Source organism: Seriola lalandi, unplaced genomic scaffold (assembly GCF_002814215.2).
Source record: "Seriola lalandi dorsalis isolate HSWRI2012SDOR001 ecotype SW California unplaced genomic scaffold, Sedor1 jcf7180002054690, whole genome shotgun sequence".
Taxonomy (NCBI): domain Eukaryota; kingdom Metazoa; phylum Chordata; class Actinopteri; order Carangiformes; family Carangidae; genus Seriola; species Seriola lalandi.
In genome coordinates this window covers 529,201-554,815 of record NW_019525243.1, presented here as the reverse complement: position 1 = coordinate 554,815, position 25,615 = coordinate 529,201, and the positions used below count along the sequence as shown (strand labels likewise).

The window sequence follows — 25,615 nt, the reverse complement described above, 5'->3', positions numbered from 1 at the left end:
CCACCCACACATCTCTGGCGGGTAAAATGCTGAATCAACACTCTGCTGACTGAAAGATCATTTGTAGTCACTATTCCTAGAGATTGTAGCTGATGTAGCCGACAAAGGGAATGCAGAGTTCTCCTTAAGCTGCTCTGCATAAAATATCATCAGTGTGCACGAACAATGTTTTTGTGCCTCCATTTGAAAGGAAAGGTGAGCTTATTTATACTGCATATTTAAAACAAAGTGCTTTGTATAAGATATTAAATGAGACATTGAGTTTTATAAAACTAATGAAAAAGATGAAAGAGCAGAGAATTAACTGGTAGACAGTGCAGGATTGCAGTGTGTTTGTAACATTGAGTTAACAGAATGGTTAGACATTTAATCAAACCTTCGCTTTAGATGAGAAGACCGGTACAGCTCTCATGTCTGTACGGTAAATACTAAGCTAAGGCTAAGCTTAGCTCCCAACTATTAACTACTGCTTTAACATGGAATGGAGAGCATAAAACATTTTAACTTGGGTTCAAAAATGGTAAGAGTCTGGGCAGGTATTAGATCCAGTTTCGCGGAGCCCAATAATTACATACTGCTTCTCCAAAGTGTAAAATCTGGGACAGACCACCGCCAGATGATGAGAGACTGTTTATGTTCAAATAAACGAGGGTAGAATGGGGTGAAGGTTTGGTTTCATAAAGTCAGAGATTCTTCAAAAACAAACAAACTGTGAATGTGTGAATGCCATTTTGAGTCAAATCAATCGAGCAAATGATACAATATATTACAACGGAATCGTTATCAGGTTTTCCAAATTAACGGTGGTCTAATTTCAAGAAAGAAGTCAACACACTAACGCCACTTAAAGGTTTCCATTAACAGAGATTTTGTGATTGACAAATACTGTATCATAAGGAGCTATACTAGTGTACTATAAAGAGCGCTGTCCTTTACTGCCTTAGCTTTGATTATTGAACAGTAGAGATGCCATGGTTATATCTATGAAACAAAGATGGCGGGGTCGGTGGGCAAGTTATGTAATTGGTGTGTGCCCGAACAACGTGTAACACCAGTAACACCAACTGCAGACGAGTTTGCAGTCTTTTTCCAACCTGCAGCAACAACCTTTCTCTCTGGCTCCAGGTACAACTTCCACCAATCAGGGGGTCGAGCAGTGGCCTCTTTGTAGCCTGAGAGGAGAAACCCGGGACAAAAAAATGTCAGCTAATCACTCGCGCAGTGACACTTGAGAGCAACCTTAATAAACATCACATTTTTCTCTCCTTTCCTCCTCTGGATTTTGGCAGTTTGAGAAGTCTGAAGATCCTGTGCAGAGAGACTTTAGCAAGTAAATAAAATTGTGACCTTAATAGTGACGGGGGCAAAAAATAGGATTTTGAAAAGTACATTGTGCAAATTGTGCCCTTGCAGTCAGAGACGTATTTTGTCTTTGCCAAGAGATTTGTAGACAAACAAGAGTAAAAAGTGTACATGGGCACCTCGCAGCTACGGTTTCGCATGTGTGTAAAGATGCATGTCTGAATATACGATGCTGTCCATATCGTTAACAAACTTATTTTTTCCTTCTACAGGTGCCCTCTGCCCCTCCAACCTACACGGGGAGGCAGCTGTGGTGAGAGAGAGGATTGGAAAGAGGACGTGTGGTAGAAAATGAAGAGAAGAAGAGGATGGAGAGGGCAAGGAGGGAGGGGTCTGGGACGAGGGGACCACCTGGTTGGATTGGACTTACAACATGAACACCAACAGGGCCCTTCCACTCCGTGTACAGACTTTAACACTGACTGTGTGCCAATTAACTATTATGCTGTATGAGTGTGTGTGAGACTGAGAGAAAGTAGGGCATGGAGGACAGAGCTAAAGTGTGCGTGCACTCAAATCTCTGTAGAAGGGTTCAAAAACTCAAAGTGTGACCAGCAAGTAGCAAATCAAAACACACGCTGACTCAGATCTAAAGATATCGCCATGCAGTATTCTTCTTTTTATTTGATTTGCTCCCCTGAGACTGCAGCACTGTAATCATCCTCGAAAACTGTGAAATCTTTTGCTTTTTCCTGCGCTATCTCTCCTGTCAGTCAGGATGTCTTTTCTGCTGCTCCTCACAATGCTGGCGCTCATGTGGACACATTTGGCTCTGTCCTCCATCCATCCACAGCCAAGGTGAAGACAAAGCACACGGGCAACTGTACAGCTTGAGCACCGCCCGCTTAAAAAGAATCCAGCCTCTGTGGGTGTGTATGTACAGTATGTGAGAGGAAAGAGTGTGTGTGTGTTCCTCCATCTCAACTCTACCACTCCAACAAACCTTCTCTCTCCAGACTGTTACCCCCTCCCTCCTCCCCAGCCTTTCCTCCTTCGCTATCTCTGTCTCTGGTTTGCACTTCGCTGTGAATATAACACATAACTCCTCTCACCTTGCCTCATCCTCCCACCTGCATGGACACTTTGCGAAAACAAACTGTGAAACCCTGAACTGCGGTGGGAAAAGAAGTTCCCAGTGACACAGACACAACAAAAGCAGCTTGGAGCACCTGAGCAGAGGGATTACAAGCTGCTAATGAACTGCTGTTAGATATGCGATGGAGTAGAGTGGATTCTGATTGGACAAGGAGGGCGTCAGTCATCAACGGGGAGGTGCTGGTTCATGAATCTAGGTCAGACTGCTGTGCTGCTCTCCCCACATCTCCGGTGGCCACTGGCGGTTTGAACCAGCCAGGAGAAACTGTCACTTTATATCAGCAGGAAACAGAGCGAGGAAATGAAATGGTCTCCCGTTCTTAGTTCCTCTGTCTGTGTTTATGTGTGCGTACATGAGTGTTGTGATTTTATGCGTGTCGAGAGTTGTCGGGGAAAATTCAAAGTCAAGGTTGCTTTCTGGTGCTAAATATTCCCACACACAACTTCCCAGCGAGGCACAGAACTGCAGGAGCAACACTGATGTAGACACAGTAGTCAATCTGTGAGTGACAGACTATATATAGAGCTGTGGCTGCTGTGTGGAGATGTCCTAGAGCCTTAGAAAGATCAGATTTACAGTGCAAGGTAGAAAGAAGGAGATGAAATGTAAGAGGAAGAGAAGAGAGAAAGTGGGTGGTGGGGGTGGGAAGAGCGAGGAGGAAAGAGAGAGTGAGAGACGGTCCGGCGGGAGTCCATGCGACAGTGAAATCTCTGTGACTTCCCTCAGTCGGGCTCCGATATGTGTGAGAAAATGGCTCCCTGGTCTGTCTGTGTATGTTTTTGTGTTTGATGTGTGTGTGTGTGTGTGTGTGTGTGTGTGTGTGTGTGTGTGTGTGTGTTGGTGGGGGGGGGAGCGGCCATGATGCTCTGCTCTGTGTGGTTGTCGTCTTTATCTGGTGAAGCGTCTCTCCCTCCTCCTCCTCCTCCTGTCTCTCCGTGGTCGGCTATAGCTCAAGTCCCTGTGCCAAGAGGGACTCTTGTTTCACTGGAGTCTCCGTTTCACACCCTTTCCCTTCATCGTGACACCAGCTCTCTCTTTCACCCGAGAAGCTGTGTACATAGTAGTGCTGTAAAGCTTTGCTTGCTTGTTTACTTTTTTTTTTTTAAACTGTAGGCTGAGTTTAGACACCAGTGTCATATGACTCACTGGAGAACTGACTACTGCAAAACGTTTTTATCTGGGGATATTTTTTTAACTGGTTTGCTTTGTGTTCATACATTTGCTTGTTGTTACATCATGCTTTCATTTTTCTCTTGCTGGTGTCTTTTTTTTTTTTAACTAGAATTTTGGAAATGTTTTGCCAACACTAGATATGCTTTTATTTTTTTGTTTGATTAATGTTCAAGGAAATTATATGATTTGTCATTTAGAGGGATTTATATTGTTTGTACCTCCTGCGCAGTATTCTCAGTCATAACAGTGGTCCACTCTTTGCTGTAACAGTCACGGGGATACAAACAGACTTATTTTTATTTTTTCAGAAAAATGACACTGGCTTTGGATAATTTTTGGCACTTCATGCCGTAAACAGTGACTTATTCTGCCATACAGTTATAACAACAGAGCAGGGAGGGCAGAATAAATTAATTTACAGCAGCCCACCAATAGTCACTTTGGTGACCCCTGGTCTTACAGAAACCCCTGACTAAGAAAAGATTAAGGATCAACCCTTCACTGCTGCTGTATGTTTATGTCTTACCCACTGGCTACTCTAAAATAGACTGGTACCAGCAAGCCAGCGAGAGATCTTTGTTTGGGCCGACCCAGGTCAGAAACAGGCTTTGGGCCCTGGAACCGTGAGTTGTGGCCCATTAAGAAGAACTGACCTGAGGGTTTTGGATGGTCAGCAGTAATGAAACAAAGCCCTGGAGGGGGGGAGGTTTCAATTCTTGTGATGTTTTCACTCAACGTGGAGTACAAAAAAAAAAAAGAATAACATGTGACTACGTAGATTTTGCACTTGTCGACTACCTATCTGTGCATGCTTATCACCATTTCTACATGTAAGACCTTTCTCAGACGTACTTTTGAATACTAATTCTATTTATGTAAAGGTCATGTGACAGCAATCATAATTTCAGTGTATATCAGATGACACACTTAATGTCTGTGCTTTCTTAAACACAAAAGAGAGCTGGTTCTTGAGAGGCAAAGAGATTAACGTCAGGTGAAAATGGTCCAATACAGGAACAAAATGCCAACATCACTGGACCTAATAATAACTTCCTCTATTAGTTTGAAGACTCGAGGGGAAAAAAACAGAATCTTCCGACTGATATCGTCTCTGTGTTTAAAATCAAATAAACTGTGGTGAAATTTGCACAAAACTTCTATATGTTAAGTTTGTCATCCCTGGGTAGCCCGTTTGAACACCCATCCTCCCTTGGTTTGACATGTCCTTGCCTGTCCTCGCCTGATTTGTCTTGCCCTCAGACTGTTCCAGCGGGGCAGCTGACAGGGGTGATATTGGTTTTCACAGCTGAGACTGTGCAGTGACGCAGCATGCCTATGTATAGAACTTGATTCCCCTGATTAGAAAAAGAAAAAAAACAGTTAACTCTCTTGTTTCTGTAACCGATTCAGGAAAAAAAGTTCAATAAAAGTGTCATGTTTGTAGTTAATTTTAATCGGATGTGCTGGGGTCTTTTTTTCCCAAGTAGTGAAATAGGATTATACTGATGAGCATCAAAATAAGAGTAGAATACTGACTTTGCCAGAACGCATACTATAAAGATTTTTTATAAGAATCCTTTATATTTGTTTTTCTAAATAAATGTTGTGATAATATGACATCTGAAGAATAAACTTTGGGTTTTAGTCAAAATCACCATGAATTAAAAAAAAATATCAATGCAAAAATCCTTTTTATATTTTGAAACAAACTTCATTGTGTACTCTAATCTATATTTAATCTATTTGTAGTTCACTTTCCGGAAATGTGCTATTCACTTTCTTAATGAGAGTTAGATGAGAAGATTGATATCACTTTCCTGTCTGGTAAATATAAAGTATGAATTGTTGGTTAGCTTAGCTTAGCACAAAACCGGGGTGTTATGTGCTGGACTACTTCTTGGCAAGTGAAAAAATAGACTGGAGTTTTACTGGTGCTCTAGCTTTAGAGGTGCTGGTAGGCCGATTTTGTTAACTTCAGACAGAGCAGGGCTTTCTGGTATTTATGCTAAGCTAAGCTAACCAGCTGCTCACAGTAACCTCTCTTTTAGCGTACCGATATTTGAGTATCTTCTCATCTAACTCTCAGTAACAAAGTAAGTAAGCGTATTTCCCTAAATGTTTCCTCAAAGGATGCAGTTTGGGAGTTTATTAAGAGTAAGAGAGCAACAGTACAATATATCATACAGCGATTCAAGTAGCAATTCTACTGGGCCATGTTCAGATCAAGTCAGCAGCTCATATACTTAAGACTTGTTGTGAACTGCCTTTAATATAGACCAATAAGATCCTATGTGTTTTAGGGGTTTGAACATTCAGCACAATGTTTAGTATAATTTATAATCAGTGTACTCAAAGCCCCCACAGACCTGAAATGCTTCAGTTTCACTCAGGATCTCTATGTGTAAACACAGTTGTATTCTACACTTTCACCTTCAGCCGGGTGCCGAATAGCAGCACAGAACCAGTTGTTATCTGGCTTTGCCCTGACAGCCTGGTGCCCACTCTTTCCTGCTGCTGTGTGATCCAGTTTCAGTCTGGCCCATTGCTGCCAGACTCTGTGGAGCTGGCAGCACTATCAGATGTCCCCAGAATGAAATGGTCTATTTTATCACCTCACCCAGTGGCAGCTGTCTCCCAGGCATCCACATACCTGCAAAGGGTGATACATGACCCTCCTCATGCCTCACTGTGAGGCGGTTTGCATCAGTGACTGGGATGGTCGGGAAAGCCATCCATCACAAGGCCGCCGCCTCACTGTTGTGCAGTCACTGGAGAGGAAACCAGAAGTATCCTCTCAGGTACGCTGGGTTCAAGGATTGATGGAAATATGCCAGGAGTGCACTTTATTCCCTCAGTTTAATTGACACACAGTCAGGAAAAGACAATTACAACCTGCACAGCCTTTTAAGTTCGCATGAAGGAGAGCGAAGAACTGCAGAGTCAGTTGAGCAACGTGCAGTCTTTTTATCCAGGATATTTTTGCAAATCGAATTTCATGAAACCTTCAACGGCTGATCCGTGACATTTAAAATGTTTCATCTCTGCATCCAGCTGAAGGTGCCAGACTGAGCAAGGGTGATTTATGCCACAAATTATCACACAACTTTCATATCTTACCAAAAGTCCATATGGTGGAAATGTTCATTTAATGGTTACAGGTAAACAAAATTGCTAACTATGTGTTTTTCTTTTTCATCTGTGACATTTAGCAGGTTTTCCAAGATATATACAGTATGCACTAATAAAATAGGACATAATGTTCAAATTGCATTACTGAAGATGAGCTATATAACAGGGTTATTATCACTTTTATTATCACATCATTTCTTTTTGTTATTGTTATTTTGTGTAGTTGTCACCAACGTGTGAACACTTTTTTCCTTCTCTGTTTCCCTGACAGAGTAATTTCATTTTCTGATAAACAGGAGAGAAAGTGCTGCCCCGTACCGTCAGTCACCTTTCACTTTGGCCTCAGTTCCTGACTTGAATGGAAAAGCTATGACCTCTTTTGTGGAGAGATATGTACTGCTAAAGAAAAAGGAAATGACAAGTCGAGGAAATATGACTCATCTCTCAGTGAGCTGAGGTGCAGAGGAAAACATTAAGTCTGTTACAAGAGGTTTCACTCCTGACAGTAAAATATATGAACCGTACTATATGGTGTTTATTGGTTGGGTGAGACTCGTGAAAGGAAGTGATCCATCATAAAGGCAGTGAAAGCAATCAACTAATTACACGCAGATCTCAGACAATAAATCCCTGCCTGATCATACCCAGCTGATTACAGGCGTTTTTAATAGCTTGTTTGACTGATCAAATTGGTCAGTTTGACATCAACCTAACAGAGTTTAATAGCCCTTAAAACCAGAAAAACCTTGTACACAGAGCTACTGATTTCAGTTAACAGTACCACCAGTCTAGCTCGGTTTGTGAGGTCCTGGTAATGACGGCGACGCTGCAGTCAGGGATTTGTCACCAGGCTTGGCTTCAGCCAGGATATTATTCAGTAGTGGTGCGCAGGCCATTTCCTACATGCCGCACAGGCTGGAGGTCAGCCACTCACCAGCCTCAGGGGTCGTCTGGGTGGTAGGGGTGTGGACCACGGTGCTCTGGGGGGTGGGGGAAACCACTTGGATGGACACATCAGAGTTACCAGGCTGGGGGCTTTCTGGAATATCTGTCATAGCTGAGCCCACTGGAGAAAAACAAGAACTGCATCCTTAATATGAATATAATAATATATGAATAATATATGAACATTTAAGAATATTCTTAAATGTTCTATCATAACATACCCATGAGAATTTTTCTGTCCTCGACTTTGTTTTGCACAACCTTCTGTTTCTGGTATGGATGTTGTAATGAGATATAGCAACAAATCATTTTAGTTAATTCCAATTATGATTGATAGGAAACAATATTTTAATGAGGCCTGGGCTGGGCCAGTAAAAGGCAATGACTTTGACTTTATGGACATGAAGCTATGATGAATAAACTGCTATATTTGGTCATCTATACCACGACAAGAACCACCAACAGATTATAAATAACAGTAGTGAAATTTGATTTGCTATATTTATTATTTCAAATATCAATAATGTGCTCTTCATAAACATGGAGTTGTAGATATTTCAAATGCAAATTGTGCCAGACGAGTTAATAATTAAATGTAACTGACACATTTATGTAAGTGTTTTATGTCTTGACATACTATTGGCAGTAACATGACTTTATGATGAAAGTACTCTGACTCATTATTTTCATTACCACCATGAGGAAAACTGTTCTGTTCTAGCTAACTACTGTGTTTGGACAGAGTTTGCACTGATGGTAAACATCCAAAATGTCAGGCTACAGTCAAGGACAGTCGCACGGTGATTCATGAGCTGCTGAGATCTGCACCTGTCCAATGAGCCATGACCTTTTGACCTCGAAGTATCATCGTGCGTCTGCTTTCTTACTTTGCTCTTAGCCTTATTGTTCTTCTCTTCATCTCGAACTAATTCCGATTTCAGACTGTGAAACGTGAAATGGCAGAAGAGGTATCACATGCTATCTCTTTGGGTCAAATGAGACAAGTGCAGCTGTTGCTGGATCAACTTAAAGAGCCTGTATACAGCAAAAAGGGGCCGCCCCTAAAGTCACCCTCTCTCTACCTCTGTCTCAGTTCCAAACATGGGTCATTTGTCTGTCAGTGCTGGAGGGCAGTGCTTGCTTCATTACATCCAAAACAACAAGAGGCAAAACCAGCAAACAAACTGCAACTTCAGCACCAATCCCTCCCCCTCCCTCCAACGCCTCTGTCTCACACATTTCTGGTTCTCTCCCATCCTCATCCATTTCAGATTCTGTTGAAGAGGTCAGAAAATGGCTTCTATTCAGGACACAGTCTGGGTAGACTGTCTTGTACACTCACACACTCTCTTACAAACAAATAAACAAACAAACAAAGACACACACACACACACACACACACACACACACACACACACACACACACACACACACATCCCCAGGCTCCATGCTAGAATGTCAGGTCAGCAGTAGTGGTGCAGTATCGGTAGCATCAGATAGCAGCAGCAGCACTGTGTGACTGTGGCACCCCAGTGGAAGAATGTTCGTCGGCCTGCCACGGCTGCAGTGAACGCCTTTGTTGTGTGGAATGTGTCAGTGTGGAAACAAACCCGCGTGTATGATGGTGTCATTCTTTGTTTGCGAGCACCAAAAACAGAGTTGCTACCATGACAAGCTTGGATGTGCATGCTGGAGTGTGGGTGTGCGTGTTTGTCATCGGCTGTATGCACATTAATATACAGCCTATCCTCTGGTTGTAGCATGTCCATCCACATTGCCTTGGTATCATGGTAGTAAAATGCAGTGTTGTTTTGTTGTAACACTACAGTCCTATCATATCAGCTAAAATACACTTTGCATTAAAGCCAATGTCATCATAACTACACCTACAGGACTACTTATTATTGTTTAATAAAGCAGTCATCTGATTGCCCCAATGTGGCAGGGCAAACGATATAAGTTTTTTTTTTTTTTTTAACAGAAAGTAGTAAAACATGCTTTAAGCTAAGATATCTGAAATGACAGGTTTTCATTCAGGTTTTCATTTTCACAGAGGTAGTCTATTGTAAATACATTTATGTGGACCCCTGGAAGAGCAGCTACTGTAGTTGTTGGTTGGGAATAACGTCATACGGCCCGCTGGCCCGTCCAGGGGCCCATTAGAAGGTTCTGAACGTGTTCTGAAGGAGTAAATGCTTAAACGTTTGTCAACATAGAAAGGCTGTACCTCGTTTGATCGTTATAATCTATAGAATTCAAATATTCAGTTCATTTTGCTCTAACCACAAGCACATAAATATGATGTATCAATATCTACCAGCATTCTGTACCAGGGAGCGTGGTGACTGCCTACCATTTCCACGTGTAGAACTCTGATTCTCTCTCCACTCCTCCATTGTATTTATTCCTTTAGTCCTTAAGGGTCCACAGATCACAAAAATCAAGTATTCTAGGTTATGAATATCATCACGAGAAGTCCAAAGCAGACGACCGAGCGATTTGTATCACTTCTCGTCTCTCCCTCTCTCTCCATCCGGGTTCATCTGCGGCTGTGTTAGCGGGTCTGCTATTGTTTATTAGCTTTCTGGCTTCAAAATGGAGGCCTTCCTGTAAATTTCCAATCAGATTTCACTTCAGGGGGGTAGGGGCAGAGCCCTTGAATCTATTCAATATTAATTATTATCTATTAATCTATTACAGCGCATAACAGCGCATAACCAATAGCTTGTAGATAGACGTCTCCACTGACCGATCAGAGCAAACTAAGGGGGTGGACACTTCAGAGGCAAGACCAATAGGATGTGGGAGGTGTGAGAGCAGCTGACAGCCTGCAGCCTGAGACAAGGATCAGCTCTGTTTTAAATGGCATCAAAATGCTTCAGTATGTTTTCTATTATTTTATATTAAAGAGTTAAAGCACATTTCTCCCAGTTTTCCTTTTAGAGAGGTTTATCGGTGCCAGTGAAAAAATGAACTATAAAGGCCTACTAAACTAAATTAATAGGCATACAGGCATTGGAACTTCACAGAGCAGTTTTTGACAAGATGTAGAAGTATTGTGGAGCTTTTTCATTGTTCTTGTATAAAGTATATCCTGTTGGTAAATATGTAATATGACTCTTTTAGAGGCGAGGACTGAAAAATACTAATAAATACCATTTATGAGCTGATGTGGTTTTGGTTGTGCTGTAGTCACATGCAAAACAAGCACATTTTCAGAAACTAGAAAATGTTACCTTTAAAATAAAGTCTAATAAATGAGGTCTCATGGCCTTACAATTCTTCTGGTATAAGTTTATTACATTTACATATGTTAGGTATCAAGACAGAGTCTACAACCATGCTAGTGTCTCTGTGAGATTGTTGCTACTTGGGCATAGGTACAGTAGTGTGTTGAGCTGAATGCTAATGCTAGCATTGCAAAATGCATACAATTGAAGCTGACGTGAATGTCGGTTTTTTAGCTAGTTTTGCGGGTATTTTGTCAAAATCAAAGTATTGGACAAATAAAAATGTTGACCTGATGATGGTGCTAAAGGAAAAGTGGGTACATCACCCAACAGATGACAATAAATCCTGGTGCTGAGATTTCACAGAAAGACAACCAATAGATTCATCCTCTGAAGACCAAAACATTCCATACAAAATTTAATTCAAGAGTTGTTGAGATGTTTCAGTCTGGACCAAAAGCGGAAGGCCAACAGACTAAAGATAGATGGACTGACATTGCCATCCCCTGAGCTATAATCAATCTGTAATCATATTTGAGTGTGTTTTCTGTGGTCTATATTAAAATCAAAATTTAGCTGTGTGTGTTTTCATTTGCTATGGGGTACTTGGGTATCACTAGCACATTGTACCACTGTGTGTGTGTGTGTGTGTGTGTGTGTGTGTGTGTGTGTTCAAGGACAAATTTCTGTCTCTCTCTTTGAGCTTTAATGCAGGTCAGTCACAGTGGACATGGATCTGCATTCTCAGCTGTCCTTCCACTCTGTCCTTCATGTGAGCACAGAGTACACCCACAACACACACTCACTCTTCTGTCTTCTTCTCCCATACTCTTCGCTCTGAAGCTCGTCTCTTTCTTCACATGTATCCCCAGCCCTGATCCTCTGCTCTATCTCTGTCACACAAACACACCCTGAGCCCTGCAGATATTTTCTTTGTCTCCTTCACTTGCAATCTTCTCTCTCTTCCTCATAGTCTCTCTCCTTGGCTCTTTCTCTATCTCTGTCACTGGCCTCATTCTCTCTCTGTCAGTGCTCCCAGAATCCTCATCTCTCTGCTTTAACTTCAAAGCCATGCTGAGATGAATACTGTATCAGTTTCTATGCATGTGTGTGTGTCTGAGACTGTACTGTGCACGAGCTGATATAAGTGTGTATTTGTGGAAATGTGTGTAGTACTGTGTAGGTTGATATTATGCATTCTAGTCTGTGACAAAAAAGTGTGTTGGCATCCTGCCTGCTTATCAGCAGCTGTCGTTGGCCACCAGGGGAAAATTCAAGATCAATGCTATTGTGTTGCAAGCCTGAGGCCTGGTATTTAGTGCTACCATGTGAGTGTGAGTGTGTGTGTGTGTGTGTGTGTGTGTGTATGTGTGTGTGTGTGTGTGTGTGCGCGCACGCGCTCTCACCTCGGCTCTCTTGTTGGGCCCAGAACTGTTCGACTGTTTTGGCAATGTTGTGGTTCTCTCTCAGTTTTTTTTGCCACTGACGTAGTTCCTGCACATCTGGGCGAGCTCTGATCTATAACACACACACAAACACACATGAACGTGCACACACACACACGCACAGTACACGTGCAAAGTCAGCACATGGATGAAATCGGATAAGCGAACATCATCAATAACTTAATTAAGTTTCAAACTGACCAGTACTTGTACACCACCAGTATTGTCTAAATGAGGTGAAACAACTTCATCAACATGCCATTAGATGTCGCATCATCGTTGTTGTGTTCAAACACCACAGGTGAGCAGGCTATTGCTGTCAGGGCCCCTCAGCTTTGGACCTCTTCGCCTGAGGATCTGAGGTTTGCAGAATGTGTCGTAGGTGGGTAAATTGGTGAAATTCAGATCTGCGTATTATAATTGTCAATAAGTTGTCTCTTTCTTTTCCCTGTTCAGTCTGTATTTGGCTCTTGTTATCAGAGGAACTCCCTGTAGTTGTTGTGTGTGTTTGTGTGTGGGCTTCTGGCTTTCCTGAAAGATTGCTAGACAAACTTGCTGTTTTAGATTAATAAAAAATATCCCTGAAGAGCTCACTTTCCTTTCCCTTCATTATCTACCCGCCTACCACTAACTAGGCCTCCTTTTCCTTACTTTTCCCTTTCTTCCTCTTTTCCCTCCTTTCCTCTCATCTCCTTCACTACCCAGGTGTGCCTCTCCTCATATACTGTCTCTTATACAAACACCTCATTCTCTTGTTCTCCAGCACATCAATGCTTCATCCCACTCCATCCCCCTCTCTCCTCAGTACTCTCTCCCACCTCTCCTCCTTGTTTTCCTCCTGCTCCTCCCTCTCCAACACTCTCCCATGAGTGCCTGCTTGTGCGGGGACAATAGTGTTGCTATTAGCAGTGGATATGAAAGTGGGTCTGTTATAAATGCCTGGTAGTGGGCTGAGGAATGGTGAGATCCAATAGTTAATTCACCGGGTGTCACAGCGCTGCAACAGCCCCTTTGCTGATGGGAGCAAACCATAGAAATGGAAATGAGGGGTGAGGGTCAGCATTGGTGGGGGAGCTAGAGTCTGTCGTGTTTACTCACCATCGTTTGTGCGTGTCTGTGTGGCCATTTTGTACTCTGTGTCACTTTCGTTGGTGTGCTGCAAAAACCTCAAACCTCCAGTTTTAATTCTGTTGCTGTCAGCGTTGCTTAAATGACAGAAATATTTGACAGCTGTACCCATTGGACCCCTCTGACAATGCTTTATAATATGTCACACTCATAAAGACAAAAACGGTTTTTCTCAGTTCTTCAAAAGCTGGCTTTGTGAATATACAAGCTTTCTACAGGACACTGACAGTTTGTGTGTGACAGCAGGAGACAAAGAGCTGAGCTGAGTGTGTGTGTGAGCATTTTGAAGCCTGTCTGTGTGCATCAGCACAACTGATTAGCAGGGGTGAGGTATTGTTTTGACTGTGTGCATGAAGCGGGTCTAAGACTCTATGTGTATTTACGCTGTGTGTGAGAGTGAATACATTTGAACCTAATTTATAACACTAATTTATATTTTTCTTCATTCTTCCTAATGCAAATCACTAATTACCCTTTGATAACACAATAGCTTGTTGCTATAATCATATATGTCAATGCACATGTGATAGAGTCGTGTTTCAGTGTACACGTGAGTCAGTCCTCTCCTGCTGTGTCTATGCATGAAGGTTGGGATTAGAGTGATTAGGAAAAATTAGCAAGACATTGCAAGGGTGCATATATTCACACGCATTATTTGACATGCAAAAGCACAACCACGAGCAAACGCACACGTGCTGAAAAACCACACAGCAGCACAAAACATTTAAGAGAGGGGCTCCATCCTGCTCTATCTCTCAAAGCCCACACCATCAGCACCGCAAGCAGAACCCCCTACACTCAACAACCACACGGAAACACAAACTGTGCACAGTATGCCCTCCTCACCCTCTCTCACACACATCCCACTGCACAGCCTTTCAAGCCGCCTTCCTTTTTGTGCAAAGCTGGCTGTGAGACTGAGCTCCTCTCCCAGTCTCACACTCTGCAGCAGCACAATGGCTTCTGTTCGGAGGGACTGGCTGCTGTTGCATCACCAACCATACTGACAGGCTGCATAAAGACACAGCCACCATAGTCTACTCCAGCTACCCTCCACATCCATCCACCCAACCATCCATCATCTTTTTGTTGACCGATGCTTCATCAAGGCTTAACTGGCCAAGCATCCTGTGATCTGATTTGTGCCTCTGTAGACTCAGACACAGTAAGTGGTTGTACTGTGACCATACTGTCCTTTGTAAGAACACTTAAAGGTAAATAAGATAGAAAATAGTCTTTATATTTCAGATGGAGGTGGATATAACAGGGCTACCTGTGTACGCCCCTCATGCTATGACCAATCCATATTTCTGCCCCTACATTCTCTCTGCAGCAGGAGGGAGGACGAAGCAGAGCCACCGGCTACTGGATGTCCTGAGTGCCTGTGACATATTTTCTGCATGAGTGTCACTGCTCGTGACCCATCACTGACTTAACACTGGACCTGAATCCAAACCATTCGTCTATCTCTGCGCTCGAATCATTCAGCTGGAATCAAGGACCTACTTCTACTGTTGAGCTGACTATACAGCTCAGAGTGTGTGTGTGTGTGTGTGTGTGTGTGTGTGTGCGCGTGTGTGTGTGTGCGCGTGTGTGTGTGTCTGTGATTCTTTCAACCAGCTTTATTAGTTTATGTCAAGTGGAATACCACTCAGTACTCTCAGTGCCCCACTTCTTAACAATAAACAGGCTGGCGAGTCCAAGAGTACTTTTCCCAGACATGTTGGGATTGTAACAGGACCGACATTTCAGTCTAAATGACTTAACAAATGAAATTAAAAACAAAACAAAAACAAACTATTACTTATCATTTATTGCGCTTTATATACAGTAGTTACCTTTAGAAACAAAGGATCAATTTCAGGTGAGAAAATCTACATCAGTCCCTAAATTTAACCCAGATCTAAGACAAACTGAATACTAGTCAGAATAAAATGTACAAGCAGATCACAGAAATGATCATAAAAATTAAAACTACTTAACCTTTAGAGCAAAGGTTTGTCATTTAGCCATTGCTAGGTATAGCTTTGTATTTACAGGATGAAGATGAGAGTGGTATCAACCTTCTCATTTAACTCTCTGCCAGAAAGTGAATTAGCATATTTCTGAAAATGTCACACTCTTCCTTTAAGTTTTCATGCTAGGTAAGGTTAGACTATAGCCAGGATGTGGCTAACCACAGTGTGTGCACGGTTAATTAATCTGCAAATGGAGACGTTGGAAATGATTAAGACGTCTGCTTCTCTATCTGACCACAACCCCCTAATATTGACAACCTAAGTGTAATCCTTATTTATTACACTGCTACCACATTACTGTAACTCAGCTGACTAAACCTGAGAGAGCCTGAGAAGTCTTAGTGATCAGTGGTGTGTGTCTGTGTGCATGTACGTACTGTATGTGTGCATTACACTAGCAGGCATGGATGAATGGATTAGAGTTGGGCTAAGGCACACAGTGTAAAGAAGATTATGTAATATGTTTAGGCCTAGCAGCTCTTTATAGTTCTACGTGAGTGAAACAACAGACAATCATATTGTCTGGGTCATAGACGTGAGTCAGTGTGTGTGTCTGTGTGTATTATCTCTGCTGCTGCTCATCTCCACTCCTCAAAATGTTTTGATGAAAGAGATTAATAATGGAACACTAAAACTCCAATCTATGAAAATATTCTCCTCTCTCCCTGCCTCCTGGCCCTCAGTCTGTCTGTCTTTCTAACACACACACACACACACTCTGCAGTCAGCGCTGCGTCAGGCAGGTTATATAACAGCAGAATGTGTAAGAGTGAGGGGGAAAACGAGGGTGTGTGGAGGGGGGTGAAGAGAACAGAGTATATTGATAAAGGAAGGTGTGCAATGTTGGATACATTTTTATATCAGCATAATTATCAAGGCATTATCTCAATAAAAACCACATAGAAAATTCATATTCATCATTGAGTCAAATGGGGTTTTTTCTAGGGTGTTTTTCTACAGCAGTAACCCATAATAATCCTATTATTCTCACATAAAACCCTCGAAGATATTCTCAAGTACTTAAAAACATCACACTGGGGCAGATTATGGGGAAATATAGTTTGTTATTGTTCACATAGATGTGAGATCTAAGAACTGCAGTATAATGAATTGAGAGTTTGATCAGAATGCATTTATAATGGGAGAAAATAAATGACAATACTGAATCGTCACATGCTGTTTGCAAACATGCATGTACACATTCTCATGGCAATAGACACACGAGGAAACAAACAATGTATACACAAGTGAAGTTTTAAATCGCATCTGTGTTGCACAGCTGACTGTTTGTGCTGATGTCCTTGTCTCTGGTCTGCTGCCCACTGTGCTGTTAAACTGCTGTTTTTCTAGAGCCAAGGTAACAGCAGCCGTGACACTACAACGCCTGTCAGGACCTTGCTTCAGTGCCTACCCAAAATAACTCCTCCCTGTGTACCTTAAATAAGTCATGATCCTCAGTGTGTTTAAGAAGCCAAGCCTCAACTTAGGACCCTGATTGTGCTGCGTTCACAGCCTGTCTGTGTCTCCCAGAAGCTTCATCCTCCATCTCTCTCCCTATTCCTACCCGCTATAGATGTTGCCAATGCTGCATTTCATCTTGCTCCATTCCTAATCCAAAGCCACTCTACAACATCATCTTGCCTTTCCTCCCTTCTTGTCATCCATCCATCCATCCATCCAAAAATGTTCCATACACAGCCTGAGGTTTATCCTTCCAGATATATCCTCCCATTCTCTCTTTATTTACTTTCCATCTCTTCCTGGCTGTGTCTCTCTTCTTCTAAATCCCTTGGTGTGCCTGGCTGCAGTGCCATCAGTGGCCCTACTGAAGCTCACTCTCAGTTCAGAGCAAACACAGTGAGAAGTGATGGGCAGCTGGCTCGCTGCTGCCACCTCATGTGAGCACAGGTCAATTAGATTTTGTTTTGTTACAGAAAAAAGAAAGGAGGTGTTGCCCTCTGCTGGTGTACACATGCTCCAAATCTGGATACACGTGTACACACATTCAGTCCATCTTTTAATACACACACCCACAAATTCAATTGCATGCAAAAACATATTTTCATTCAAACAGAATGTAATTGTACGTGACAACACAGCTGGCATCTTTCCCTCTCAATGGTTTGTTGAAAGACTGAAGCTGAATCCTCCCACAAGCACGAAGGATAAGCAAAAAATAAGAGCTTCTGGTGAGACAAACAACAACAGGACCCCTGCTTGCATCCTTACACGATAGAAGACTGAATTTATCTGTGTGTGGAGAAACTGTGGCTGTTTGCCTCTGGTAGTGTCTGTGTATGTCTATTTATATCACAGTACAGAACACTTCAGACCACAACGCCCACACAGGAGGGAATTAAAGCCTGGCATCACTGATGACATAATCAAGCTGCTGAATGAAACTGCAGTCCCCGTGGAAGAGGGGCTTTTCAGTGAGATGGAATTATACAACAAGATTGCACTGTGGGCCAATGCACACACAGGAGGACGCCTATTGTATCATAACTGACCCATACACACACACACGCACGCACGCAGACAGACTCACTGTGGCGTGTGGGGTAATTGCAGGTTTCCTTCAAACTTTTGACCTCAAAAACCTCTTTTTTTTTTTAGAGTGTAACTTCTTAAAATCAATTTTAAAAGTTTGGGAGGTGGTAATTAGAGTGGACAGGACAGACTAGCCCAGGCAAGCATAGCTAAAGTAATATGTAAATATGTGAAGTGTAGTTTCAAAAACATTGTAATGTTATTGGCATCAAGGTTTAAATAACATTTGCATTCTCTTCCCAGATTTCTTTCAAGGGTATTTTCTTTACTTAACAACTCCTTTCACACCCCTGCAATCAAGTTTCTATTAACTCTGTCTGCATTCCTTGTTCCAGTACTTTTATAAAGTGTTAGACAGAAAGCCTGTAAACATGATTTTGCTTCCAGTCATGTCCCAGTGTACCTTGTATCCCCTCCAGAAAGCCTGGATGAGCAGAGCAGCCTGATCTTCACTCAGCAATAGAAACAGGGGGATGGGACGTCTGGGACTTCAGATAGAGAGAGAGAGAAAAAGAGAAAATGTGAGACAAGAAAGGCAGCATGGCAACATGCAAAATCACAGCATGTATCTGTGCATGTCATAGCTTAAAACTGGTCTTTGCATAATTAATTTCCATGAAATGAATTTTGTTTAACACTTTAGAAACTGGAGATTGGAGAGGAACCTGGTGACAAGACAAAATTTCAAATAAAGCATAGTTTCATTTCTTGACAAACAAATGATTTTGCAGGTAACCACTGTAGTATGTGTGTGAGACGGGTGACAGTTTGATGAGACACTCACTGCATGCTGAGCCAGTCCTTGACAAAGGGGATGTTATGGAAGTTCACTGCCACCTGTCCTTGCCTGCGGGGGTTGTGGCTGAGGAAGAGTGAGAGAGGATCAAAACACTCACAATTTTTCACACGCAACCCTTACAATATGACATTTGAGAGAGTTTATGGGATGAGGTGAGTACTGTGGAGTGAAAAGAGAGTTGTTGAGAGAGTCGAAGGCCTTACTTGTATAGCCACTCAGTTAGGAAGTCACATGGGTTAAATGTTGTCATTTTCCTCTGCAACACAAAGGAAAGTAATCAATGCTATGTAACATGCAGACGAAGAAGTATTCAGCACTACTTGTACAAATTTCATTAGTAAAAGTACAACTGTAAATAACAATGTAAAAATACTCCAGTACAAGTGAGTAAGTCCTGCATTCAAAATCTCACTTAAGTAAAAGCAAGGACAAATGTATAATTAAAACTCAACAGTCAGTGCAAGAGTTATATTATTGTACTATAATATTATATTATTGGATTATTATTACTGATGTGTATGTATAAGCATTTTACTGTCTATAGTTGGTTGAGGTGAAGCAAATTTAATCTAGTATATTACAACATATTTCATAAAATGATCATATATATATCTTAATCTGCAAAGTAACTAATAAATGCAGCTGTGAAAAGAATGCGGTGAAGAAAAGCAATGATTTGTGGTGGACAGAATAAAATATAAAGCAGGAGAAAATAGAAATAGTTCAGTTAAGTACAAATTCCTAAAAACTGTACTTAATCACAATACTTGGGTACCGGGTGCCAATGTAGACCAATAGATCTGCTGCCATTTAATTGTTAAATTCAGTGGAGTTGTTCAATTGAATGGCAGGTAATTTTTCACTGTTGTAGAATAGTACATCAAATTTGTACTTAAGCACTGTACTTAAGTAAACATACATAGACATCATAAAGCATATTTGACCATTTTTATCCTACAATCCCACCAAACACAGAAATTCCTTTGATTTCAGGTTTTAAATCAATCTGTTTTCATTTCAACAGTTGCCTGTCGTTTCATAATTAGTTGGATGTTGATCAGATGAAATTTAGACCTGGAAACAGCCATGTTTCTGAGCATCTCTCAGCAAAGCCTCCAGTCCAGGCAACAACACTGGAAACAACTTCCTCTCCATAAGACGAGTGACAGGACCTAACACAAACACAGAAACACACCCACACAGACAGACATACAATATATGAATGAGGGTGCCACAATTATTTGTGTACAAATGCACTCTGCAAGGCAAGGCCATGTGGGCAACTGCCCAAGGGCCTCAGACCCTTTGGGGGCCCAAAAGCCTTAACCTAATTTTAACATCTTTACTGTTTTAGTTATTGTGTTTGTTTGTTGTAAAGTGCTTCATCAAATTGCTTTAATTCTCTCTGTGTGCCAAGTAATAAGAACAGAAAATCTTGGGGAAAGTTGTATTATATAAGTATTTATAGTATATATTTATAGTATTATAGTATTTATACTTATTACATAAGTACTGTAGAAGAAGGCTGCAACCAACAATTATTTTCATCATCAAAACATCTCACTGTTCTCACACACTCTCTTGATTGTTGGTTCAGTGTATAAAATGTTCCCATAACACCAATAAAACAAAATTATTAATATAATTGTAAAATTAATATTCCATTAAATCATTTTGTCTGACTAACAGTTAAAGAAAACAAAAATGCTGAGTTCACTACAATAGAACTGCGAAACTGTAAACATTCACATTTGAGAAGCTGGTAACAGTGAACAAATAATTGATTTTCTGTTGATCTAATAATCATTTCACCCCTACGGTACTTTTCAGGGGGTCTGAGGAATTAATTAAAGTTCAATATAGTGGAGCTGAACACCAATTTTGCACTAGGCCCTCCTCAGATTCATGGGTCTTACATTCATGGATTTGTGGAGGCGATGTACTTTGAGCTGCTGATGGGCACTTCTGGCTTGGTGGAGGGGGTTTTGCTAACACAGAGTAGGCAGCAAGAGCAGGGTGGGAAAGAAGTGGGTCAAAGTCTCTCAGAGGATCATCATCCACAGACACCTAATGAAACAAGAGACTGTCGTAATTACTTTGAAAACATGCAGCAGACCGATGTGGCAGATTTGTGCAGCTAACCTTGGCTGTGGTGAGTCCATAGAAGACTGGGGAGTGTGTACTGGCGCTGTACTGGGAGAACTGGGTGCTCACTGAGCTGCTATCTGTCCACACAGCACTGGGAGGACTAGGCTGCTCAGCTTCATACTCTCCAAAAACACATTAAACGAAAGAAATTAGCTTGATTATTTTTCAATTCACAAAAGCTTAAGTTTAAACAGATAGAGCAATTATGATCTTACCTTCACACACTTGTTGCCAAAGTGATTTTTTGTCACTGATTATTTTCGCCATTGTTCTGCTCGTTTTCTCCAGAGGTCGTCAAGGACTCGTTGGTTGCCAAGGAAGTAGTTATGCATCCTTGGCAACTAATTTCCGGTGTAAAGTTAAAACAATTGGAGAAGACTATGAGTTGGACAGGGAAATAATAAAGGGAAAATGAACAAACAATTGATATACAGTCACACCTTCTTCTTATACTGTTAGTGTAATGGATTATTATAGCGTTACTAGTTGCTTAATAAAACATACCTGAGCGGTAGTTTTTCTTAATAGCCTACTGATACTGTTAATGGTGGGTGATGGGTACCGCATTCTAACTGCTTTATATCCGCGGTCACATTAATAAAGTCGTGTTTTTTTTCTCCTGAGCTTTTTAATGTTGGAACATATTCCCCTTTTGAGCCGTTTCCAATGTGGAAAAAAATATAACGAGCACTAGTCCGTTAATTCTGTATTTCCCGTATTCGCCAGCAGAGAGCAGCGGGTAACCAGCGATACTGTATGGTAAACCTTTGAGATCGATGCAGGATCTGAATTATGGTTACATAAATGAGTTAAAGGCAGACACATCGACACAGTGTAATTCTACATTTGCCTCACTATAAACTCCTGAGAAATAACAGAAAAATAATGAATTTTGAATAACTTTAACCAATTAATTAGGCTTCTTAATATTAAATACCAGTGTTGAAAAGAAACTAAAATTTTGTACTTTGTACTACACTACTTTTATTTTAATATTTTTAGTTTATATGTATAGTTTTTAAGTTACTTTTGAAAGTATAATGAGTACATTTTTTGATATGTACTTTTATGTACTAGGTAAGAATTCAGGACTTTTGACAAAGAATTTTTAAATTTTGGCATTTCTACCTTTTCTTAACTCAATTAAACAAAAAAATACACATTCTAAATAAACATTTACTGCGCTAGAAACTCTTAGATGACTATGTCTACCCCTTACATTGTCCTTTATTTCTTAACTAAGGGCTTTTAGAATTAGTGTTTGATTTTCACCATTTCAAATTAATAAACAAATTATAGGCTCTCTGGCTACTATGACGGATCTCTAAATTTTAAGTTTAAGGTTTCTGCCCTAATCTAAATTCAACGAGTATGTTGTGATTTCTGGGATAAATTAAGAATTAGTTCATGTTTTTTAGCATTTCTTTTTAAATACACAAGTGTTTGTCATGTTGTATTTTTGTTGGCTGTTGTACTTTAGATCAAAATATTTTCCTGATACTCTTGCTCTCTATCAGGGGAAAAGGTTAAGTCAGATCTGTTACTGACGGCTCTAAATGAAGGATCAGCCACCGATGACAACAAACTCCAGTATCGCAAGGTAAATGGATTTTTTTCTAAAAATACATTAAAGCAAACGATGATAATGGCATGGTAATATTCTCTAGCCATGATTACATTATTTAGAGGAGGTTCTTCAAAATTAAAGTCTTTATTGGAATATATTCCAAAGCAGTTAAGTCATCTTATGACTGAACAAAAATAGCCATTTATCTTAAAAAAAAGTCCCAAGATGGTTCCAAAATGCACTGAACAGCTTTTCACAAAATATACATTGCAGTAACTCATATCTTGCAGGAACTAACCGACTTGTTAATAAATAAGATTGTGAAGAACATTTTTTTTTATACATAACATGTTAGACTTTCCCACATTTGCAACTAAAATAGGTGACTACGAACACCCCAATGTTTAAACAAATTGTGAAGACCTGTGCCAAACATTTCTCTAACAAGTTGTTGCAGTGCATCCGCTGACATTATAACCCCCCCAAAACAAAACAAAAAAAGCAAATGATTAACAGTAGAAATAAAAGTAGTAATACAACAATAATGATGATAATGACAGAATGATTTTTTTTTTTTATAAAGCAACACTGATAAAAGCAGATATTATAAAGGACCAGCTATCAACAATAAAATATACAGATTACATTCCTTCAGGGTTTCAGAATAGAGGGAGCCCACATGAGGACGTTTATAACTGAGCTAGAAGGACACAGAGAGTCTCCTCTTGATAGAAACGGAAAAGAAAAATCACACTCTTGTCTACAGGAGAAGTTATATTTAGTTTTCAACATTGATTTATAATTTGAGATCCAGGCACAGGACTCAAAGCTCCGTGTAAATCCATGATGCATGTAAAAGTTAAACAGTAATGGTTCTGGAAGAGTCACATGCTAGTGTTAATCCTGGAGTCCATCCCTAACCATACACATATTTTGTCTAATGTACATAGAGAAGAGCCTCCTAATACTCTCAACACAGAGTGCAGGTCAGTGGGTCAGTGGTTATATAGTGTGGCGGTGTAGTTGAAGGATGACTTGCATCAAGCCTCCAATTGAGAAAACATTCAGAGCTTGTCCATAGGCAGCATGTTCAGTTCCAAAAAAAAAAAAAAAAAAAAACCTTAGTTATGGCTATGTGGATGCATGATGCCAAGCCTTGAATGTTGTGAACCGTATATGTCCAGTATAACCCTCCTGTGAGTGTCCTCCAGTCCAGCAGGCCGTCACAAAGCTCAGTTAAGGTCACTGCAGACACCTGACAGCAACAAAGGGAGTAACATGCCTGGACAGCGTCACAGAAAAAGGTGCTGTGGCTTCAATCCTGAAAATAGTACTGTAGTCTCTACCAGGAAAATAAAGATAAATACAGATGATTAATAACAAAAACCAAATCAGACTGAGATAGTGTGTGAGGAAATGGTGGAGATGAGTCTTTAATCCCCCATTTCAAGCATCCACCTTCCTGTAGAAGTGGAACGTGCCAAGAGGGGGATGGATTTGTCCGCTCAGTGGAACCTGGCGCCCTCACGGGCTAATTCAGTGCAAGAGGCCTTTTACAAAAAGGGGACTGGTACTTTTAGCTTCTTCCGTGGTTCTGTTCTTCTTCTGTGACATCGACAGTCCGCATACAGACTTTCCCGTGATTCTTTCAAGATTACAAAACATGTTCGTGATTCAGTCTGGGCACATTCCTTTAACAATCCAAAACTTCCGTCTCTTCATGGCTTTCATACAAAAACATCCACATACAAAAACGTCCACAAAGTAGAACCAAGTCCCCTCCATTTTTAAGAAGTTGGCAAGAGCTATGTACAGATACGGTGATATGTCATATATGAGCGGCATGGTAGTGGTTGTGTCACTGGGGCCGAGGTTCTCCATGTACTCTGAAGCGGTACAGGCAGGTGTACTCTGGGTGACCCCAGTTAGACAGCACCCGCACCTCGATGATCTGAAAGGCCTTGTCATTCTCTTCCTGAAAGAGAAGAGGGGAAAATATTCAACGCATGGTCGTGGAAATCGAGCTGAACTGATGAAACTTTATCTCCAATAGGTTAGGAGGTGCCTCTACAGTTACCGTAACAGGGAAAGTTTGCAGTGATTCCCCATCTTCCTGGTATATGTACTGTCCCAGCAGCTTCCCTTCTTCTTGGTACTCATCATCTAGACCCTGAATATAAAGAAACATCCAGTGAAAAGAGACATTAATCATTGCTGCTTGCTTTGAATTAGAAAGTGTCCGGCTGTAAGGTGTCATGCCACTATGTTTCTTACAAAAACAGTGAAGTTGCGAGGGGCACTGGTGATATTTCCAGTTGGGGACAAGGCCTTGGGGATGTGCTCCACGCAGAAGGATGTGGGCAAGATCCTCAGGGACAGTCGGATCACCAGATAGCCCTGAGAGCCTTTAAACGCCCAGCAGTTACCTGGGTACACGTCGGGCTGGAGAAGGGAAGTGAGGGGACAAATGCCAAAATGAGTCATTTAATAGTTGCCAAGACTTGTGACTAAGTTTTCTTATGAATTAGTTTTTTTTCCCACCTACCATTAAATGATAATATTTAAACAAGTAATCCAGTTCATCAGTGACATAAGATGTCTCCCCACTCAAGATCTAATTTCTTTCCCATTGTGATATCTCTTGGATTATCTTGTGGTGAGGCTCACCTGGATGACAACACGTGGAGACTGGGAGAAGTACCAGAGTGGCAAACCAAACAGACTCATGAGGGCCGTCTTTGTCTCATACGTCTCAGAGCACCGGGTACTAAGGATGCTGCCACCTGCAAACACAGAGGAAAACAGAAAACTGTTATTATGCTGAAAAGTAAAATGTTCATTTCCAGAGTCACTAATCAGTTTAAGGCAAGATCAAAACGCTATTTGTGTGTTTGTTTTTGTTTGTTTTTGTGTGTGTGTGTGTGTGTGTGTGTGTGTGTGTGTGTGTGTGTGTGTGTCTGTGTGGGAAGGTGAGTGAGAAAGAGACAAAGAAAATATCAATGAAAGGCAAATCATGCAGCTGCTG

General features: G+C 41.1%; 3 protein-coding genes across 11 annotated transcripts in view; 1 reads left to right on the top strand and 2 right to left on the bottom strand.

Moving 5' to 3' along the window:
• Nucleotides 1-5,085, top strand: part of gprc5ba (G protein-coupled receptor, class C, group 5, member Ba) — a 16,179-nt gene extending 11,094 nt beyond the window's left edge. For all 4 annotated transcript variants that reach the window (XM_023423244.2, XM_087178508.1, XM_087178507.1 and 1 more), the window contains exon 4: nt 1,575-5,085. In XM_023423244.2, the coding sequence (XP_023279012.1) occupies nt 1,575-1,619 (45 nt within the window). In that variant the 3' untranslated portion in view covers nt 1,620-5,085. The remainder of the gene's footprint in view (nt 1-1,574) is intronic.
• A 1,265-nt stretch (nt 5,086-6,350) lies between these two features.
• iqck (IQ motif containing K) lies at nt 6,351-21,302 on the bottom strand. Its single transcript, XM_023423234.2, has 9 exons — nt 21,239-21,302; nt 21,018-21,145; nt 20,792-20,942; nt 19,950-20,047; nt 19,079-19,131; nt 18,861-18,938; nt 18,480-18,564; nt 12,342-12,453; nt 6,351-7,826 (listed from the first exon to the last, which is right to left on the bottom strand). The coding sequence occupies exons 1-9, from the start codon at nt 21,288-21,290 to the stop codon at nt 7,660-7,662; spliced, it is 924 nt and encodes a 307-aa protein (XP_023279002.1). The 5' UTR covers nt 21,291-21,302; the 3' UTR covers nt 6,351-7,659.
• A 1,413-nt stretch (nt 21,303-22,715) lies between these two features.
• Nucleotides 22,716-25,615, bottom strand: part of sun1b (Sad1 and UNC84 domain containing 1b) — a 28,359-nt gene continuing 25,459 nt past the window's right edge. For all 6 annotated transcript variants that reach the window (XM_087178517.1, XM_087178514.1, XM_087178516.1 and 3 more), the window contains 4 exons: nt 25,258-25,373; nt 24,865-25,032; nt 24,668-24,760; nt 22,716-24,565 (listed from right to left, as the gene is read on the bottom strand). In XM_087178517.1, coding sequence (XP_087034643.1) covers nt 24,449-24,565; nt 24,668-24,760; nt 24,865-25,032; nt 25,258-25,373 — 494 coding nt within the window. In that variant the 3' untranslated portion in view covers nt 22,716-24,448. The remainder of the gene's footprint in view (nt 24,566-24,667; nt 24,761-24,864; nt 25,033-25,257; nt 25,374-25,615) is intronic.

Coding starts and splice junctions, on each gene's coding strand:
- iqck (XM_023423234.2), bottom strand. CDS start 21,290: ATGGCGAAAATAATCAGTGACAAAAAATCACTTTGGCAACAAGTGTGT. Junction 20,048..20,791: donor GCCTCCACAAATCCATGAAT/GTAAGACCCATG, acceptor TGTTTGTGTTAG/GTCCTGTCACTCGTCTTATG. Junction 12,454..18,479: donor CTTTCTGGAGGGGATACAAG/GTACACTGGGAC, acceptor TGTGTGTTATAG/ATCAGAGCTCGCCCAGATGT.